General features: G+C 43.3%; 1 protein-coding gene across 8 annotated transcripts in view; it reads left to right on the forward strand.

The window, feature by feature from the left end:
- The window catches only part of FRMPD4 (FERM and PDZ domain containing 4), an 856,248-nt gene that overhangs the window by 313,893 nt on the left and 520,206 nt on the right, over positions 1-22,149 (forward strand). The window contains exon 1 of one of the 8 annotated variants that reach the window (XM_045472372.1): positions 207-772. The exons of the other annotated variants lie outside the window; for them this stretch is intronic. Coding sequence (XP_045328328.1) covers positions 732-772 — 41 coding nt within the window. The 5' untranslated portion in view covers positions 207-731. Of the gene's footprint in view, positions 1-206; positions 773-22,149 lie in introns of those variants that run through there. 8 annotated transcript variants of the gene reach the window in all.

Raw genomic sequence — 22,149 nt, forward strand, 5'->3', positions numbered from 1 at the left:
TTCCCCATCGCTAGTTTTGTTTATGGCACATACCAAGGCTTTGGGCGACCTGCGGTTGCACGGCTCTCCTTTGGTTTGGGGAGGGAGGGGGTAGCGTTCCCTGTCCCCGGTGTGCCCGAGACTGTGAGATCAATCTTTCGGATCTGGAGGCACACGCAGCTGGTGACAGGAGAGCCCCCCCCCTCCCCGCGGGTGGGGGTGGGGAGAGGAGAAGGGACTCAGCTTGGGGAAGGAGGCAGGGAGGCAGCTGCAGTGCCGCGAGGGGTGCGTGTGCGTGTGCCAGGCTCGCCCGCCACCTCCCGGCTCAGTCTGCGCTCCTCCGCTCGCGGGGCAGCCGGGGCCGGCGGGCTGGGGAGCGGGAGCGAGCGCCCCTCGCCCGGGCCTCGCCTCCCCAGGGCGCCCGGCGGTCCCCGAGGCCGGGGCGCACCCGCCCGGGCCACGCGCCCCGCGCCCCCCGCCCCTTGCACCCTCCCCGGCCCCCTCTCCATTGAGTTTTCCAACACGGGCGCCCGTCAATGGTCCTGCTCTGGGATGCACACGCAGCTCGCGGCCGGAGGGGGGTAGCAGCCACCGCCTCCAGGTGCGGGCTCTCCAGGTCCGCCGCCGCCACCCACCGTCGCCGCCACTCGAGCCCCAGGGCGCGCTGAGGTCCCCAGCCGGCCATGGGGCTGCCGTTGCTGGCGTGAGAAGGGGCGCCGCAGCCTCCGTGCTTGGGGTGCCCGGCTGCCTGCATGGATGTCTTCAGCTTTGTGAAGATTGCAAAGCTCTCGAGGTAGGGGCTGCGCCGGTTCATTTGCACCCAGGGCCGCCGCAGCCGGCAACTTGGTGCTTTATTTTTCGGGAGGCTTGGGGACTAGCAGAAGCTGGAGAGAGCAGCGGGGCTTAAGAAAGGACTGAGACGAGGTGGCCAGGGGCTGCTGCGTTCAACTTCTCTCCCACTGGCCGGTGGGGCTCGTGCATCGGCGGGTGTAGACCGCACACACACACGCACACACACACACACACACACACGCACTCCCTCAGGCACACACCAATATTCATGACAGTTTCTTTTCCCTTAGGAAAAGCCCCGGTGGTGCTTGGGGTCACATGTATAATTCAGGGCCACCAGAAGATGGTTGTAATTGCTACTGCTAGGGAAAGCCAGAAGTGCGTAGAGTTTGGGTCCGTGCTTTCCAAGCGGCAGCGATCAAAAGTGGCCCCCTGGCCCCCACCCCTAAATTAGACCTCTACACCCTGAAAATTCAGCTTGTAGGTTGACAGGGGTAAGTAACTGTTCTGTGTTCCCAGCAGTGACCTAGATGCTGAAGACAGGGAGCTGGAAGAGAAAGACCTTTAGCCTTTCCCTGGGTAACTGTGTAGTCCCAAGCCTTAAAGGTTTAGGAATTTGCTTCCAAGTGGCCATGTTGTTAAAACAGAAGAAAAATCATCCATTCGGGCAGATTTCTCTGGCAGTGCGGGTAGAGGAAGAATATTTCCACTTTTTGGCCTCCTAGGTATCACCTGGTCAGAGCATTCGCCCTAGGTTTTCTGCCCTGCTTAGGCTTCCAAAGTCTTCCTCGAGCCCTGGGAGTAGGTTTGTGCTTCTTGCAGTGTGGCATTAACTGGGACGTGACTGGTATCAGAAGTCTTAGAGGACCGTGCTCCACCTTTTCTGCCCATGTCTTTGGAAGGAGGAGCATTCCGCCCCTTGAGCTCGGCTCTTTGTAACAGTTGCCACCATGACCTTAGGAGGTGGGCAGTAAGAGTTTTCCAGGATGCAGTTTAGACTCCTTTGCAATTACAAGAGAATAGTTCTAGGTTTTCCTTTATTGCTTAGTGTCAGGGTGGGATGTGTTGATTGCACCAGGCAAAGATGAGCAGCCTGGCATAGCCCCAGTCAGAAAGGTATGTTGACTTTGCTTTGCTACATCACATTTGGGCCATTTCAGAAACATTCGGTTAGGACGTTGCTCTTCGGACGTGCCTTTGACCAACATCCACAGGTCTTTATTTGTTCTTCTTGCCCGTCTCCACCTTCCCTCTCTCCTTGCACGAGTCAGTCTTAATGTCACAGCAGATTTTCCAGGGAAAGGGCTCCAGTGGAACTTGTCTGGGTAGACATGAGGTATAGAGCTGATGGGTAAATGTATCTGTCTTGGAGCAGCCCACGAAGAGGTGTTTCCCCGCACAGCAGAAGGCGAAGGTAGATATGTCAAAGGGTGGACGATTGTAGTGTGGCAAACTGTTCGGTTTCACGTCAGTCTCATAGAGGGCCATGGCTTCACACCTCTGTTCTCTTAACTTCCTGCATGCTTCTGCCCATGGCTGGTTTGTAAACAGCTGTCAAGTCACAGACCATGGACGGTAAACGGCTGTGAGCAACAGTTAGTGATTGCCTGATGCCATCTGTGTGATGGACAGAGATTGCCGAAGGGAAGGAGAAGTTCAACGGTACAGTTCAAAGTAACCAAGATAGATTTTGGTGGCCTCACATGCTAAAAATGATAAATGTTAAAACCATCTAGAGCCTAGATTTAGTCCTTAAACTTTGGAGTTTGGGAGCGGAACAGTGCCGTACGTCCGTGAAAAGATGGTTTATGTTCCTTTTGCTAAATTCTAGGATGCCTTCATGATACCCACAAATCTGAGCTTTTGCAAAACCCAAGCCAGGCTGTGGGGGATTAGTATCTTATTTTAAAGAGAGGTTAGAATTTAGTAAATGAGTGTGAATTTCACTTTCTGTCCTCAACGTGATCCAAATCGAGTGTTTATTCTAAAGAGAGAAGCTGCACATGTTCTGAGCTTATGTGCCCATTAAGAAATCCTTCATCCATAGGCATTCTTCTTGTTGCTCGGGGTGAGCTCAGCTATGGTCCCCAAGCTGAAATAGCAGTGCGTGTAGAGGGTCAGCAGCACGCAGAAACACATGTTTACAGCGGCTGCTTCCTGCCCTTGTAGGAATAAAGTCTTGGGTGTGTGTTTTAAACACTGTTACAGAAACCAAGTTCTTTTCTCAGAGGTGAAGTATAAAAGTGCTTACACTGCAGGATTTTCCTGATTTCAGAATGGATAATCTTCCTAAAGGATTTAGCTTTGATCAGCGTAGTTACTTGAGTGCTTAAAATTCTCGTGGTTTAGAGGTGAACACACAGTTACGCAGGGCCTTAGCCTTGTCTTTGGTTCCCAAGAACTGGAGTTCCTAAATGTTAATTCAGAAAGCGTTTGCTGTAGAAAGCATACCTTCTACTTGCTAAATGTCCTGTCTGTGAGTAAAGACAGTGGTAATTACAGAGGATTCTGAGAGAATATTAATCCACTTTTAACCACTTGTTCCCAAAATCGAGGCCCTTTTAGTCGTGTGAAAAATCAGAATTCAAACTGCCCCTCAAGAATTCGGTACCATCTTATGACCGCCATTTAAAAAAAAAAAAAAAAAAAAAAAAAAGATGCTGCTGAGTGTCAGAATAGCCGGCAAGTTCCGACCCTTTACACCTTTTTGACTTGTGACCCTTGATCGCGTCTGTCGTGGGTGGCACAGCGTATCCTGGTTCTGTCTGGAGCTGTTTTTTCTCGTTCTTCTAATTTTCTGGTTATTAAACTGTTTGATAGTTTACATGCAATTTTACTTCACTGTTTCCTTGGTAACAGTTATATATCATTTTTCATCCTTGTAGATGAGAGCATTACAGATGATTGCCTTATAAACCAGTAATAGTATAAAAATAGGCATATATTTTTATTGTTACTGCTCTTAGTATCGACGATTTCATTTGTAAAGCAGCTGCACTTTTTGAAATGTTTATAGAAGAATGCAGTTCAGTAGAAAAACATATGATTATGCCCCCCTCGCCTGAGGGAAGTGATTTGAAACCCGAAACACATAGGGGTGTTATTAAACTGAGGGATGCTTTCAGGGATTGAATAGCTTGACTTCATTTCGTCTCTTGATGCACAATGGCCCACTTTGAGATAACGATTGGGTCCCAATTATTAATACGGAGATTATTTCTTATAGTGGTAGGTAAACTTGTAGGCTGCTCTGTTTCACGTTGTCGCGCAGTTGCATGGGCTATTTTGTGGCATATGGCAGTGACTGATATCTGTAATGATAATTTTGTTACAAGTGTCATGATAAAAACACGTAGTTACAGCTTCCTCAGATTTTTATGTAAAACCTATTTAGAGACTATTGAACTTCTGTTTTTTACCTTTACTTTATTCAGAATTCAATATTTCCTGGGGGGAAAGGGAAGTTAAAGAAGCAACGCAAAAGGTCATATTCCTCGCATCTCCTCTCTTTTTACCCGAGTAATTGCATTAATATTGCTGATAATAGTGAGCTCTAGAGGCTAGCAACCAAAAAACCCCCAAAGACTCTGGATTTGAATTTTATTAAAAATGCTACTTGCTCGTCATCTGAGTCCTTTCTGAGTTCTGCTGATTTCCGTGGCTGTCAGGAGGTGAAATGATGAACAGTTTCATAACAGAACTAGATTCCTGTCTTAGGAATATTTAACTCGAGTTTCCCAGGGGTTGGTGGTTTGCAGCTGTGAAAGTCTAGTTGGTAGCAATTCTGGGGGAAGATGTCTAGTTCAGGCTATATAACATTTCAAGCATCTCTCTCTTTTCCTCCCTCCTCCCTCCTCCCTCCTCCCTCCTCCCTCCTCCCTCCCTCTCCCTCTCCCTCTCCCTCTCCCTCTCCCTCTCCCTCTCCCTCTCCCTCTCTCTCTCTCTCTCCCTCTCCCTCTCCCTCTCTCTCTCCCTCTCTCTCTCCCTCTCCCTCTCCCTCCCTTTCTTTGTGGCGAGTGAATTTCACCTGCTTGCTCTCAGAATTTGATAGAGATTGTCACCTGCGGTGAAATTTACTTGTTTGTTAAATGCATGAGCTGAAAATTCTCACTTTCTGCTTATGGACCTTATAGATATTCATTCTTCTCTCTCTCTCTCTGTCTCTCACACACACATACACACACACACACACACACACATACAGATGCACTGTTCAACTTTATTATTCCATTTGGAGTTTTCCATGGAAGTTTAGCTGTGAGAGAATATACATTACTGATGAGCTAGAAATTTATCTTTAATAATTGACTTAAAATCACTGATTTTGTAGTTGGCTCAAGAGGAAAAATGGAAAGCCAGAATACAGTTCCAAAATCTACTAACCTTACCATCAAATGATCTTGAGCTTTGGGAGCTGATCATAGCAAAGGAAGAAAAGTATAAATAGGTTAACCCAGGGGGTGGCAAACTAATGGCCTGTGGGCCAAATCTGGCTTGCTGACTGTTTTCATATAGAATGTGAGCTAAGAATGGTTCTTAAAATGAAAAATTGTTTTCGTGGTTAAGAAAAATCAAAGGGAGAATGGTATGGAATTCAAGTGGCAGCATCCATGAATAAAGTTTTATTACAACACAGCTCTGTTCCTGCACGTGGATATTGTCTGTGGCTGCATTTGCTCTACAACAGCAAAGTTCAGTAGATGTACAAGACCTTATGGCCCACAAAACCTAAAGGATTTACTACCTGGTCTTTCATAGGAAGTTTGCCAACGCCTGGGCTAAATAATGCCTTTTCCTGTTTTTTCTTCTTTACATCACCAGCACGTGTGCGTGGGCACTAGTATAGCCAATTACACACTGCCAAAGAACAGCAAAAGCCAGGCACTACTTAAAGCAGTAAGGACAGGTTTTCATCAGTAAGAAAAGTATTGTAATAGGGAAGAGTCCAGTGTAAATTCAACCCAACTTCAATTTGTACAGAGGTGACTGGGCATCTTAAAGGTGCAATGAGGGAATAGGGAAGGGGGTGAGCTGGGACTCAGTAGAGGCAGGGAAGTGAACAACTACCAAAACCGAAGGGGGAGTTGGTCCAGGTGAAACCCTCTGGGTTTGCTAACTGGCACTTATCCAAGGTAGGCTCCTACCCTCCCACAGAGGCTGGGAGACAGGGGCCCTGTCTTCAGGTGTTGACTGGAACAAACAGTACATTCTTTTGGCAGCCTTGAATTTTCTCAGGCAGGCACTTTAAAGGAGTGCTGGCAGAAGGGGATGGGGAGGCCGGAGTCATCCTAGGGATGTGCCCTTGAAATGTTCAAAACTAAGTTAGTGTTTGTTCAACCTCGTTGAGAAAGGACTCAAAGGAGCCTGGCTAGAGTTTGGTTCAGGAGAGAAACTGTCAGCACAAAATTTAGCATATTGAATACATGAATTCAGTAACGTACATTCACCATTAGTGTAGACCTCCTTTTTATTTAAACTTCTGATCTCAAATTATTTATTTCACTCTTGGACACCAACCATTAGAAGTGAACAGAATTGCCCTTCTGGTATTTGTAGCACTGGGGACACTTTTGCATACTTACTCCTCGGTCACTAGGTTGGCCTGCTTTCTTTGTGTTGGGGAGTTACTTGTGAGAGTGACGCTTGCCTTCGGTAGGCCTTTACACTTCTGCTTTAACAAGGATTGGAAAATACAGTAGGACACCGACGTGCACCCGTGAGCTGATAAACAAGTCCGTGGGAGGATGCCTGGTATTTCCTTACAGTATACTTGAGCCCTCCGGTCCCAATGGCCGATGACCTTCAGTAATCTTTTTCCAAATGGAAAGAAAACGAGATAAGTGCGTTTAGTTGTAGGCAGAAGACTGGAAGGAGGCTGCATTAATTTGGAGTTGAGTTTAACCCAACTTTCTTAGGATTTGATTGAGGGCATTGTAACGAAAGACCATAGGCCGCATTGGGCACGGCCAAAACATCTCAGAAGTATGCTGCCTTGCTTGTGAGCAATTTAGGTCATTATGTACTAATGCTGCGAAAATCATCTTGAAGAAATCTAAGCCTTCGTTTTAGATAACAAAGTTAACATTCCCATGTTTTCCTGGCAAAGAGATGAGAAGGGTTTCCTGCCTGAATTCTTGCTTTTGAAATACATTTTCAAGTGTGGTTTACGGGATTTGGCATACAATAAATACTCTCTACTAAATAATTAGTGAGTACAGTTCTACACGACCCACTCTAATACTTCGTGCAAGTAAATCCTCATAATTTGTTTAGCTGAACCATTATCATGATCAGTAACTCCGAAGTGTAAAGGAGTACACACATTAAAAATAAATGGACTGCTTTTGGACTAGGTCTTGGAGAATAAACTTTTATTTCTGTTTTGACCTTTGAAGCATTTTTTTTTTTTTTCTGCGATTGATGGTTAAAAAGTCACCAACTTGGACTGCTAAGAAATCTGCGTGTTACTGTTAACAGCTCCACAAGCAATGTTATGGTTGTGCTAAATGGGTTTTTATAGATGTCAGTATGTTTTTATTTTAGGAAGCCCTTTTTGAATGATAGGAAAATACTATCATTTTTATGAAAGAAATATTTCTCAAGTTTGTAAAGGAAAAGCACTTGCCCTACAATTACAATTTACTGTAGGGTTTTAGTTTTTTACTTCAGTCATTTTCAGATGTTTCATAAATTGTGTGAGATTTGCTTAATTAAAAATAAGGACATGACAGGGGCGCCTGGATGGCTCAGTCGGTTAAGCGTCTGACTTCGGCTCAGGTCATTCATGATCTCCCAGTTCATGGGGTCAAGCCTCACGTCAGGCTCTGTGCTGACAGCTTGGAGCCTGGAGCCTGCTTGGGATTCTCTCCCTGTCTCTCTGCCTCTGTCTCTTCTCTCTCTCTCTCGATAATAAACAAACATCAAAAAAAAAAAAAAAAAGTAAAAAATAAAATAAAAACATGGTAATTTTCTGACAGAGATGAGCTTTAAAGAAACAATAGGCCAGAGATCCTAAAATTGTGAAACCGCCCGGCGCATGTAGGAAGGAGTGTATTTATACACTTAGCTGGCCGACTCTTGACTGGCGGGAGACTGCCGTGGTGGGGAACGTGAAGCCATCTGGCTAAGTCATGCCTCTTGTGTTGATGCTGCCTTGGCTCATCCATTTTACAACAGGGTGATTTTACAACGGGACTTCTAACTCAAGTCCATGGTGCTGGTCGCTCCCGAAACTCCTTGTCGTAAGCCCCTCAGGTGTCCAACTGAATCGCAGCCGGGGGCAGTATTTCCCTCTGTGGCCCGGGCCACCTGATTTGTTTACCTTGCTTATATATATATTTTTTATTGTTTTTAATTGTTTTACCTTGCTTATATTTTTATTTGCTTATTTTATAAGAGCTTTGCTACCAATGTTTATGAATAAAGTTTTATTGAAACACAGCCATGCTCATCTGTTTCTATGCTGTCTGTGGTGGCTTTCAGCAGAGCTGAATAGTCATGACAGAGACCACATGGCTGGCAAAGCCTACTCTGTTCACCCACTGCCCTTCATAGGAGGATTTTCCTCTTTTGCTCAGTCTGCACATTCCCTTCGGGGGGCTCGAGGTGTGTCCCAGGCGTTTGCCCCAGGGTGTGTTGCTGGGATGGGGAAGGGTGGATGTGGTGGTGGGGGGGAGGTGACCCACACCCAGCTAACCTTGCCATCTTCTCTCTGGGGGTCTTCACCTCTCAGGACTCATGATACCAGTGGAGGGTGAATTTAGAAGTTTTCTCAACTACAAATCTATGCTATCTCCTCACTCCTCACTGTCTTTAGGGCAAACTCCCCATTCTTTATCTCTGCCCTTTTGGGGTTGGCCTTGTTTTCTCTGGCCACCTTACTTCTGGACATGTGTGAGTTTTCTTTCCCAGCCTTAACTTCCTACTCAATCGCCGAAGGCACGTGTGCACACGTGTTCACACATCAACACATACGTGCACACACACAGACCCCACCTCTATGTTGAACTATTTATTTGTTTATTTATTTATTTGTATGCTGAATGTTAGAAGTCCTAAATGATATCACACCTCTGAGCCTTTGTATATACTCTTCATTTTGTCTAAAATGATCTTCACCTTGCCTCTTTTTCACCTGAAAAAGTACTATTTGTCTTTTATGTTTTAAGGTGCGTGTTTTTTGTTTTGTTTTGTATTTTTGTATGTTTTCATTTTCAATCTAAGATTGTTCCATGTAGCCTTCTCCAACTTTCCAACCCTGGCTTAAATGACTTGCGTCTTTTGTTAGTTTAGATAATCTATGGGCTGTAACGGTTCAACCCCTCAGTTTCTAGTGGCTAATCTCTGCTGACCTGGAGCCCCAAACAGGTGCTCCTGATGGGAGGGACTCTGTGAGACTCATTCAGAGAACCTGCCCCATGGGAGCTCTTTCATCATTAGCTTGAGATTCAAGGTGGATCTGCCCATCAACATAGAGCTGACAGATGAGCAGGGAGAAATGGGGAAAGATTGGCTGGGAGGTTTTGAAAGGCCATGCCTGGAATGGAAATGTATCATTCTACCCACACTCCATTAACCAAGACCCTGGTTACATCCAACGCTAGGAAAATGTAGTCCACCTGTGTACACAGTCTGCTGGACATCTTGTGTCCTGACTTCGTTGTAACATTTCTTCACTATGTGGTAGATTGCTCCTTGTTCCCAATTCTCTCTCTTTTTTTTTTTTTTGAGAGTGAGAGCAATGGGCAGGGGGCAAGACTCTTAAGCAGGCTCCATGCTCAGCACAGAGTCCAGGGTGGGGCTTGATCTCACAACGCTGGGATCATGACCTGAGCCAACATCAAGGGTCAAACGCTTAACAGCCTGAGCCACCCAGGCGCCCCAGTTGTTCCCAATTCTTAAACACTCCTAAGTCCAGGCCTCTTCTGTGTGACATAGTTCCTCCTGGTGGAGGTGGAGTGACCTTGCCTGCCCCATTGCTGTTGGGCTTGTGACTTGTTTTGGCCAACAGAAGGTGGGCCAGGGTCACAGAGTGTCAATTTTGGTAGAAGAACTTAAGAGGCAACGTGCATTTCTTTTTTGCATCTAGCATTGCCATATAAAGAACTGCCTGGGGTAACATGTTGGTTCCGGAAGCTAGATTCACATGGTGCAGCACCATCCTGCACACCTGTGAGCAGGAAAACGTGCTTATTGTTGGCGGACGCCGAGTTTCAGGCGTTTTGTTACACAGCATTACTGTGGCAATAGTTGACTAGAGCACAGTGTATTACAATTCACTCCAGTTTTGGATTGTGTCCCCTGGGCTGTTTGAGGGAAGACCCCCTTTATGTGACACCTCCTTGGTTCAGAGCAGATATTAAGTATTTGGTGAATTTCCAATGAGTCAGAGTGAAACCATGCTGTCACATGGCGTCAGGTACGGATTATCACAGTGATGGCTGCTTTCGTGCTTCATTCAGCAAAGCCTACTGCTCCTGACTTTGAGGGTCTGCCTCCAGTGCTTGCGCTGTTGGACCCTAAGCAGGGAACTCCGCCGACCGCTGTGGCTTCCACCAGAACCTCTCATTCTCGCATTTGTTTTCTTTCCTTTCCTTCTCCTAGTCTGCCCCAGTTACACACATTGTTCCTCTACCGCCACAGGAGAATTGTGCATAATGTTTGTAACATACTTAAAGATCTGATAATGAGACTTTTGTGTACTTACATGTCATATTAAAGAATCTATGATCAGGGTATCTTGCATACAGTACACTGAGTAAACAAAATAAATGGAAAGGGGACTACTCACTATACCAAATGAAAGGTACTGTCTTGCTGAAGTGCACATATTTCAGGGCGCCTGGGTGGCTCACTCTGTTAAGCGTCCGACTTCAGCTCAGGTCATGATCTCGAGACTTGTGGGTTCGAGCCCTACCCATGTCGGGTTCTGTGCTGACAGCTCAGAGCCTGGAACCTGCTTTGGATTCTGTGTCTCCCTCTTTCTCTCCTCCTCCACCTCTCATGCTCTGTCTCTCTGTCTCTCAAAAATAAATAGACATTCAAAAAATTTTTTCAAATTTCCAGTGCACATATTTAGGGGCGCTTGGCTGGCTTAGGTGGTGGCACATACTACTCTTGGGGTTATGAGTTCCAGCCCCACGTTGGACGTAGAGATCACTTAAAAATCTTAAAAATAAATAAATAAAGTGCACATATTTGACCAACAGTTTTCATATCGCCCTTTTATTTTATTGTATTAAGTTTATTTCTTTTGAGAGAGCGTGTGTGTGTGTGCAGTGAAGGGGCAGAGAGGGAGAATCCCAAGCAGGCTCCATGCTGTCAGCATGGATCCCAAAGAAGGGTTCGATCCCATGACCCGCATGAGATCATGACCTGAGCGGAAATCAAGAGTCGGTTGCTTTACCAACTGAGCCACCCAGGCGCCCCTATATTATTTTTTTAAATATCACACTAAATGAGGAAATTTTTGGAAACGAGTCTATGAGAACTTTGCTTAAAAGGAACATGAGGTACAGTGCAGCACTGGGGAAAAGTACAAGGAAACACTCTATGCAGTGATATAGGAAGATCTTTGGATTCATTCATTCTTTTGTTCATTCATTCATTCATTTTTAATGCACACATTTTAGTTATTTTTAAAAGTTTATTTATTGAGAGAGAGCGTGAACAGGGGAGGGGTGGACAGAGAGAGAGAATCTGAAGCAGGCTCTGCACTGTCAGTGTGGAACCCACTGCGGGACTTGAACCCACAAAACACAACACCATGACCAGGGCCGAAATCAAGAGTCGGACGCTTAACTGACTGAGCCAGCAGGCGCCCCTATTTTATTTTTTTAAATAAGCTCTACGCTCAGTGTGGGCTTGTACGCACGACCCCAAGATCTGGAGTCACATGCTCCATTGACTGAGCCAGTCAGGCACCCATGGCTATATTTATTGTTAGGTGAGAAGAGTAAGGTATAAAGCTGTTTACAAATGAGGGAGGATTAAACATATATTTTTTCTTGTGTTTTGCTAAAAATGACTGGAAGGATACACAAAGACCAATAACAGAATGTAACTCTATAAATCCCGGATACAGGGGATTATATGCAAGAGGGACTGCTCCCCATGTCCCCATTCATACTTTGTATTTTATTTTGATTTTTTAACCCTAGGATGATATGAACTATTAACAAGTAACTTTGAATTGCAAAAAAGCTAATAGGATACTTACATAAATCCAAGGGTCCAGACAACTTCAGCAGGTGTTTTAACATGTTTTTCTGATTGTAAAAGTGATGTAACTGTTGTGAAGAAAGTTTTGAGAATAGAGAATATATAAAGGAAAATATATATACATATTTGAAATTTCACCAGCCAGATACGATCTCTGTTATCTATTTTCTTTAACCTTTTCATCTATTTTACATAGTTAATATCATGTATATACAATTCTATATTTAACATTTTTATAAAATATTGTTTTTACATCATTGAAAATTCTTTACAAATATAAAATGCATAGCTACACATGCTACGGTTTACTGAATGACTTCCTATTTGATTAACATTTACATCATTTCTAGTGTTTTGCCTTGGATGAACACTGTGACATAATGAATATCTTTACAGCTAAGTCTTTGGATTATGGACATTTTTTATGACAATAATAGCATACTGAGTATTTCAAAACTCATAAAAATCAGAAGGTATTTTGAGATGCCATTAAATGATATTCAAATTTTATGCTAAAATTGTGGGCATTCTAGTTCCTCACAGGTATTAGAATGGACAAGCAGAATTTGTCCTGGACATGAGCCTCATGACAAGACACGGAGCAGGTGCTGTCGGGGAAAGCTTGACTAATGGTTGGAACTTCAGGTGGATTTTGAGCAAGTCAAGGCTTTGTTTCCTTACACTGTATAAAGGGGAAATTGTGTGATATCCTTTCTCTATTTAATTCGATTTGTAAAGTGCCATCATTTTACCATAGAATAAGTAAATTCTAAGTCCATGTAGGAGAATTTACATTAAAATAGCATGAAACACTATGCAGTTGTAAAAAAGAACATTCTATGCAGTGATTTAAAATGATCTCCAGAATATATTTATTAAGTGAAAATAAAAAAAATTATACAGTAGTAAGCATGCTTGTATTTACATAAAAATACTGAAATGATACGTAAGAAAATAATAAAAATGTTATGAGAATGGGGGGAGGTAGGGGTGGCTCAGTCAGTAGAACATGCCACTCTTGATCTCAGGGTCGTGAGTTCAAGCCCCACGTTGGGCGTGGAGCCTACTTGAAAAACTAAAAAAGAAGCAGGGAGGTAGGGAGACAAAGTTTACTTGGACAAAAGAAAGAAATTGGGTAAATGTGATCCTTTCAAATATGATAAAATGGTGAAAAATCTGCTCTGGATGAAAATATAAATTGCTAAGTCAGGCCATTCTAATCTATAAGTTCCTAGTTTTCTGTATTCAGAACTTATGAAAATAAGAGCTATTTCAATACGTTAAGGATATATATCCAAAAAGTACCATAGAAATTTGAGATCTATAAAACTTTCATGGTAATTTTTGTTAGTAAATGCAGGTCAAGCCGGACGATGATATCATTTAAAAAGTGGTATCGTTTTGTATAGAACTGAGTACTCCGAGGCAAAATTCCTTCAGTTTTTCTATCTGGACCAGCTTTTCTTGGATAGGAATATAAACAGAAAAATATTTTTCTTTTGTTCTGCACTTCCCAACAAGGGATGCTTATCTCATATGTTTTTAAACTTAAATTTTATTAGTTTTTGACAGCAATAGTCTCTTCTCTTCTGATAATCTCACTCACCAAAAGGGACAACTTGGTGTGTTTTGGAGAACCACATTCTAGGGATGTATTGATGGATATTTCCTGTAGGACTCTGATTTGATTATGATGCCATTATTTCATAATTTGGCTTTCCGGTTGAGATCATGTTGACACACTGAAGAATAGAGGGCCATTTAACTAAGTAGATGGAATGCATGCAGGAGGCAATAAAGTGCCTAATCCTTCTCTACTGGTTAATTTTTTAGTTGACCTCACTGTAGTGCTGTTGCGGTCATGTATAACTCCCTAAACTTCCATTGATCTAGCATATAGAGATGTGTTCGATCAGATTGTTTATTATAGGTATATGTGTTAACGCTTGTAGAAGATAATCAGAACACAAGAAGATACATGCATAAAAGTAGACCGGGGGATGATTTCATAGTTTTATTTCTGACCTAGAAGTCATTTCTGATTTTTTTTTTTTCCTGTGTCCCAGTTAGGGATCGGGGGGCTGGCCAGCTATAGCCTACGGACCAAATCCAACTTGTTGCCTATGTTTGTGCAAAGCTAAGACTGATTTTTACATTTAAATGGTTCCCCCAAATCAAAAGGAGAATACTGTTTCATGACATGTGAAAAGTATGTGAAAATCAAATTTAAGTGCCCATAAATAGTTTTCTTGGCACACAGCCATGCCCATTATGTATTGTCTGTGTCTGCTTCCCTGATACAATAGGAGAGCTAAATGGTTGCTATGAAAAGCATATATGATCCACAAAGCCTAAAATATCTGCCCCTCTACAGAAAGTTTGCTGAGTCTTGTACTACATTATCGAATATCAAGTGGTGCTTGGTGAGAAGAGAATTAAAAACGAATATGTAGATACAGATTTAGATATACAAGTATTTCTATCTTTTTGAGGTTTTGGAAATTCTGCATAGGTAGGATGCTAGACAGTATCACTTTGCACTTACAGGGGACTCTATGTAGAAATGTTCTTACTGTGCACAATCCTGTCTCTTCTCCAGTAGATGTCAGATGACTTGAATAGAAATCATCTTGTAAATAGTTAAATCCTCCTGCTGTGCTCACTTTCTTTCTCACAAAGCAGATGTAATAATCCACATGTGCGATGTAGCGAAGGATTCGAAGCAAAAGGCTGGCAGACTGTTTCCCCTTTGTTTATCGGTGGTTTTGCTACAACAGGTGGAGGCTTTGAAGGGAAGTGTAGGAACCACACTGGAAAAGTAGACATAGGAGGATAGAAGAAATAGAAGACAATGTGCCCCTCCACCGCAGCCAGCCCCGCTCAGTTATCCTCCCACGTCTACTAACTAGGAATTGTACATCAAAACTCCACTACAACGTGGATAGTTTACTTAGGAACATCTGTACTTAGTAGTTCTTGTATAACTTAAATAGCTTCTATGTTTTAAGGTTAAAAATGTCATCCTTATTATGCTCTCTTGTTATGTGTATCAGTTAGGATACATATTTTTTAACATTTAAATTTACATCCGAGTTAGTTAGCATATAGTGCAACAATGATTTCAGGAGTAGGTTCCTTAATGCCCCTTACCATTTAGCCCATTCCCCCTCCCACAACCCTCCCCCCAGCAACCCTTTGTTTGTTCTCTATATTTAAGAGTCACTTATATTTTGTCCCCCTCCCTGTTTTTATATTATTTTGGCATCCCTTCCCTTGTGTTCATCTGTTTTGTATTTTAAATTCCTCATATGAGTGAAGTCGTATGGTATTTGTCTTTCTCTAATTTCGCTTAGCATAATACCCTCTATCCATGTAGTTGCAAATGGCAAGATTTCATTCTTTTTGATTGCCGAGTAGTACTCCATTGTGTGTGTGTGTGTGTGTGTGTGTGTATATATATATATATATATATATATATATATATATATATATATATATATATACCACATCTTCTTTATCCATTCATCGTCAGTGGACATTTGGGCCCTTTCTATACTTTGGCTCTTGTCGATAGCGCTGCTATAAACATGGGGGTGCATGTGCCCCTTCGAAACAGCATACCCCTATCCCTTGGATAAATACCTAGTAGTGCAGTTGCTGGGTCATATGGTAGTTCTACCCTAGTTCAATTTTTTGAGGAACCTCCATACTGTTCTCCACAGTGGCTGCACCAGTTTGCATTCCCACCAGCAGTGCAAAAGAATTCCTCTTTCTCCACATCCTCGCCAACATCTGTTGTTGCCTGAGTTGTTAATGTTAGCATTCTGACAGGTGTGAGGTGGTATCTCATTGTGGTTTTGATTTGTGTTTCCCTGATGATGAGTGATGTGGAGCATTTTTTCATGGGTCGGTTGGCCATCTGGATGTCTTCTTTGGAGAAGTGTCTATTCATGTCTCTTGCCCATTTCTTCACTGGATTATTTGTTTTTTGGGTGTTGAGTTTGATAAGTTCTTTATAGATTTTAGATGCTAACCCTTCATCTGATATGTCATTTGCAAATATCTTCTCCCATTCCGTCAGTTGCCTTTTAGTTTTTCTGATGGTTTCCTTCGCTGTGCAGAAGCTTTTTATTTTGATGAGGCCCCAATAGTTCATTTTTGCTTTTGTTTCCCTTGCCTCCGGAGACGTGTTGAGTAAGAAGTTGCTGTGGCCGAGGTCAAAGAGGTTCTTGCCTGCTTTCTCCTCAAGGATTTTGATGGCTTCCTGTGTTACATTGAGGTCTTTCATCCATTTTGAGTTTATCTTTGTGTATGGTGTAAGAAAGTGGTCCAGGTTCATTCTTGTGCATGTTGCTGTCCAGTTTTCCCAGCATCACTTGCTGAAGAGACTGTCTTTATTCCATTGGATATTCTTTCCTGCTTTGTTAAAGATTAGTTGGCCATATGTTTATGGGTCCATTTCTGGGTTCTCTATTCTGTTCCACTGATCTGAATGTCTGCTTTTGTGCCAGTACCATACTGTCTTGATGATTACAGCTTTGGAATACAGCTTGAAGTCTGGGATTGTGATGCCTCCAGCTTCGGGTTTCTTTTTCAGGATCGCTTTGGCTATTCAGGGTCTTTTCTGGTTCCATGCAAATTTTAGTCAGGATATTTTAGCTGCAAGTAAAGGAATGCTTCACTAGAAATGGCTTACTCAGTGTATTTCTAGAGGTAGGTGGTTCCTGGATTGGGCTCCATTGACTCAGGCTCTTTCCTTCTTTCTGCTCCACCAGCTTTATGCTTGTTAACCTCATGTGTGTAAAGTGGTTGCCACAGCTCCAGGCATCATATCATCATATGACTGAGTCCAAAGGCAGGAAAGAGGGTAGCTGGAGCATTGTGAACATCTTCCTTGTCTCTCTCTTGTATCATGGAAGAACATCTTCTGCAAAAGCTGAGGATCTTCCCTTACAGTGGCCTTCACCAGAATGGGTCCCATGGGCACACCTAGCAAAGGGCAATCAGATGTTCATTTCTGACTCATCTCTCTGGAGATCCTAACACTCAGAATCAGAGTTCTAATAGCATGGAAAAAGAAAGGAAGAGAAATTGAGAAAGCAATCAACATGCTATTCTTCTTCAATATTTCCTCTTTTATTCAGAGCTGCACTTGAAGAACAGCAACAAGGCCATTGTTTGCAGAAGAAACACTTGAATTTGGGGGGTGGCTATCAAATGTCCATTTGGACCCTATACTCATATTCTGGTAGAATTATGTGGCCCTTATTACAGTGTGATCAGACTATAAGTGTAGTATTTAGGGTGCTGTCAGCAGCAAGTAGTAGACAACTTAACTCCAAGGAGCTTGAAGAAGAGGCCCATTTATTTTCTCACACAAGAATTGCAGAGGTAGGGGACTCCTGGCTGGCTCCATCGGCAGAGTGTGCAACTCTTGATCTTAGGGTCATGAGTTTGAGTCCCACGTTGGGTGTGGAGATTACTGAAAAAAGAAAAGAGAGAGAAACAGAAGAAATCCCGAGGTAGGGCCATTTTAGGGTTGGTTAACTGGATTCAAGGGTTCTGGGTCTTGTCATCTTTTTCATGCACCATCTCAGCGTGTGGCCTGCATGTCTTGTGGTCACAGAGTGACTCTGCAACATCTCCAGCTATCCTATCTTCACACCTAAAGAAAACAAAGGTGATGGGGCACCTGGCCAGCTCAGTCGGTGGAGCCTGCGACTCTTGATCTCAGGGTTGTGAGTTCAGGTGCCATGCTGGGTGTAGAGATTCCTTTAAAATAAAATCTTAAAAAAAGTGACGAGAGGGGAGCAGCATATGTTGTTTCTCTGCCTCTCTTTTTGAGAGTGTGGAAAAATGTCCCTGAAACCTCATAGCAGAGTCCCTTGATCTTGCATTGTCCAGAATTGTCATTGTGTCTCATCTGTCTTACATCTGTCTGGTGAAGGGAATCACCGTGGCTGTTTTAGGCATGCAGATATTGACAAACTGTGCTCTGAGGACCAAATGCATCCTATCACCTGTTTTTGTAAATAAAGTTTTATTCGAATACAGCCATGCCCATTCATAGATTGACAACTTATGGCCACTTTTGCACTACAACAGTTGAGTTGAGTAGTTCCAACAGAGACCATATGGCCCACAAAACTCAAAAGATTTACTCCGGGCCTTTAAAGAAAGAGTTTGCTGACTCCTAGTTTAGAGCACCAATGGTCTCAAATGGGGGACAGGTATTGGGCAATGCCCCTGAGCATTCTAGTTGTTTATAATGTTGGAGCCAGTGTTCCTAGGGGCATAGAGTGGGGAGGGACCAGGGATACAATGCATCCTAACATGAGCAGAATAGTTGTGTATGATGAAGAGCTGTCCCACTCAAAATAGCTGTGGTACCCCCACATTGACAAACACTGACTTATGTTAATTAAGAGTCAGTTTCCAGCATGGGAGAGGGCCTCAGTTCCTGCTACCCCCATCTTACCCCCAGCCCGGTATATGGCCATCTGACACCTCTGCAAAATTGAGACTGGGAGGAAATGACTGCTGGTTATGCAACCAAAAGTGTTGGCTCTGGAGAGCAGAGAGGATTTGCTACATTGATATCCAGAAAGGGACACTTGCAGGGTACCTGGTAATTATGGACTGACTCATCAGTTGAGGACAGTGGTTGCCCTTGATGGGGAGCAGCTCATAGTGCTGGAGTTTTACATGAGTGGAAAATGTGCTTCCCTGCGTTCCCTATACTACAGGATTGGAATTTACGTGAACGGAAAAGGGCTTTTTTTTTTTTTTCTTTTCCATGCTGTTCTGTAATGAACACATTATTTCCAACAAGAATGTGTTAACCGTATGATTGAAAGTAAGGTTTAAAAGATAATTATAAACAAGTAATTTAAAATAAATTTTCTTGGTGTTTATGATAAAACCAATTAATGTGTTAGACACTTTTCACTGAAAAGAAATTTACAGTTGTGCACTTCCTACCCCTAACAGTTTTGTCGTTGAGTGAATCAGGTGTAACAGTGCATAATAAAAATGTCTCAAAAAAATGTCTCTGCTATACTTTTTTGTATATGTAGAGCCATCATCACATTAGATGAAGGCATGGGGTTAGATATGAAACATATACAGAGTATTCCCATGAATAGGTAAGTGTAGATGCTTAAATGTTAAATCTGATGTTTGATGATTGCCTAGAATATTGTAATACTCTGATTTGTTTTTGAAAAAAAAAATGTAATGTTTATTTTTGAGAGAGAGAGAGAGAGAGAGAGAGAGCGAGCGAGCAGGGAGGGTGCAGAGAGAGAGGGAGACAGAGAATCCGAAGCCAGCTCCAGGCTCCGAGCTGTTAGCACAGAGCCCGACACAGGCGCAAACCCATCAACCACGAGATGGTTATCCGAGCCGAAGTTGTGTGCTTGACTGAGCCACCCAAGTGCCCCAGTACTCTGATTTTGTTTTCAACCAAAACTCACAGTGAGAAACTTGTTTTCCATCGTTACCAGTACACGCAAATACCACACATGTGCACACGAACACATACACACACAATTAAAACAAGTTTCACAAAATAATGATTTGGACACAACCTGACTCTGTTCTATTTCATCATGTTTCATTTTTTTTATTCTGATTTGCAGCTCACTGAACTATAGTTGACCCTTCAACAATGCAAAGGTTAGTGGTGCCGACCCCCCATGCAGTCAGAAATCTGCCTACAACTTTGGACTCCTCAAAACTGAACTACTGACAACCACTGTTGGCCAAAAGTCTTACCAATAACATAAACAATTGATTAACACATATTTTGTATATGCTCTGTATTATATACTGCATTCTTAAAATAAGCTAGAGAAAACATGTTAAGAAAATCATAAATACACTTGTAGTACTGAATTTTTCGAAAAGAATCTGCATATGATTGGAGCCATGCAGTTCAAACCTGTGTTGTTGAAGGGTCAGCTGTAATTTCTTTTGTGCATATTCCTAGGAGAACTGCTAACTCTGTAACTGTCTTTTGTAGTCACTCCTGTTTCTCCTCTCGCTGGACTGTAAATTCCTTTATTGGAGAGCCAGTCTTATTCACCCTCGTCTAACCCCTACGCTTTGCAGAGAAGCTGTTGTACAGAGTGCACAGACTTCTTGAACGTTCCTGAAAAGGTCCTGCGTGAACCCTTTAGCATGTAAGCCGGGTAAGACAAAAGTGCTCAGGCAGGTTTTGGTGGCTAGCCCATCTGGACTTAATAAGGTAAAGCTGCTGTAACAAAATACGTCCAAATGCCTAATGCATCCAATACCAGAATCGTGTCTTGCTCTCATAAGGTCTCCTGCCAGGGGTGATACCGGAACCTCAGTTCCTTCTGTCTGTGGCTCCTTCAACTTCGGCCAATTTTGAAGGGAGGACAGAGTGGACAGGAAGGCCTGGGGCGCCTGGGTGGCTCAGTGAGTTACGCACCTGACTTCAGCTCAGGTCATGATCTCGCTGTTTGTGGGCTCGAGTCCCGCAGAGGGCTCTGTGCCGACAGCTCGGAGCCTGGAGCCTGGAGCCTGCTTCGAATTCAGTGTCTCCCTCTCTCTCTGCCCCTTCCCTGCTCATGCTCTGTCTCTCTCTCTCTCTCTCTCTCTCTCTCTCTCTGAAAAATAAACATTAAAAAAATTTTTTTTGAAAGAAGGCTTAAGCATCACCTCTGCTTTCACCCATTAGTGAGAACTTGTCCTTAGGCTGTTCTAACCACACTGGTTGTGGGGAGACGCAGGGGATCGTAGTCTCGTGGGTATCCTAAACAAGAGAAACTGCTCTGGTGACCCGCTGGCCAGTCTCTGCCGCACAGTCCCCTCATGCTTATCTAAGAGCCTGTTTCCTTCCCATTGCCCTCTCTTCCTCTGAGGGGTGAGAGAAGGCTTGATCTTAAAGACCCCCACAGTTTCCTTCTGACAGTTGTTCTGGGCCACCACAGTCTCCACCCCCTATAATCCTTTACAGAAGTTTGGCAGGTCACATTTCTGTCTTATGCTGGGGAAGATTTAGAAGATAGATGCGGCCAGTTCTGCTATAATGCAACATAGGCATTCTTGAAATTACAGCATGATTGCAAAGTCCTGTAATAAAACCACCAGGCTTGTAGGGAAAATGGGTGAAGGGCACGGCCCTTAAAATATGAAAAAACTCTATTAGTGACACAATTAAAACAAAAGACAGGGCCTAATAAAAATGGTAGCACAGTTCTCCACAAGTCATGTGCTTAAGAGATACATAAGTGCGACAGTACACATGTCGCTTTCCCTTGAAAAGTCGTGGTTGGCTCCCCGAAGTGGAAGCAGGGAGGGCTGCGGCTTGCCTGCTAATGGGAAGGGGTGGAGGAGAGGGTGATCTCTGGAGGTTATAGCAGGAGGTGTGAACGGGCGGGGCTCCTAACACAGGCTGTGAACTGCAGAGCCTGAAAGGGGTGGGGGGGGGGAATGTGTGTGTGCACGCGCACGCCGTGTGTATTCCAGTACAGCGTTCTTGGGCTGGATACAGCTTTCTCAGTTGAAAGTGCTTCTCCTAGATGAAATTGTGCGTCGGCCAACGGGAAATTTGTACCGTCCTCAAATCCTTCCCCAGTGTATCAACCCCAGTGAAACAAATTCACGCTTACAAAACAAGCGCCATACCGGAACGGACTGTACCAGGAGAGTGCAGGTGATTCCAAGAAGACGTAAGGTGGCCTCTGTTCGTTGCAAGAAAGTTCCTGTTAGGACACATCTTCTTGTATGTGGATGTTTTTGCAGAATGTTTTTGACTGCCGTCATTCTCAAACCAGGTAGCTTGCTTCTAGGCAATCAAGAATTGTCTATAGTTTGAAAACTATTGCTGCTAGAGGAATATGCTGATGTCTTTGTTTCAGGTGTCTTCCTCTGTGTTCCTTTCAGAGTAGTGTTTTCTCTTGGTTGGTAATCAACACAACTCATAAATAACCTTTACTGTAATGGTTCCTCTGTGGCTTTGATTCCCTTTAATCTGTGTGAAGATTGCTCTCTGTTTTCCTAATATTGCTCCAAGATACAATTATCTTCTTTGAGAAGAAGGCAGAAGAGTATCACACTCTTTAAAATACCCCTGTGTTCAAAATAAATGATAATTTTGGGTACAAAATGGGTCAGTTTTATATTGCATTATTT

This window comes from Leopardus geoffroyi, chromosome X (genome assembly GCF_018350155.1).
Source record: "Leopardus geoffroyi isolate Oge1 chromosome X, O.geoffroyi_Oge1_pat1.0, whole genome shotgun sequence".
Lineage (NCBI taxonomy): Eukaryota > Metazoa > Chordata > Mammalia > Carnivora > Felidae > Leopardus > Leopardus geoffroyi.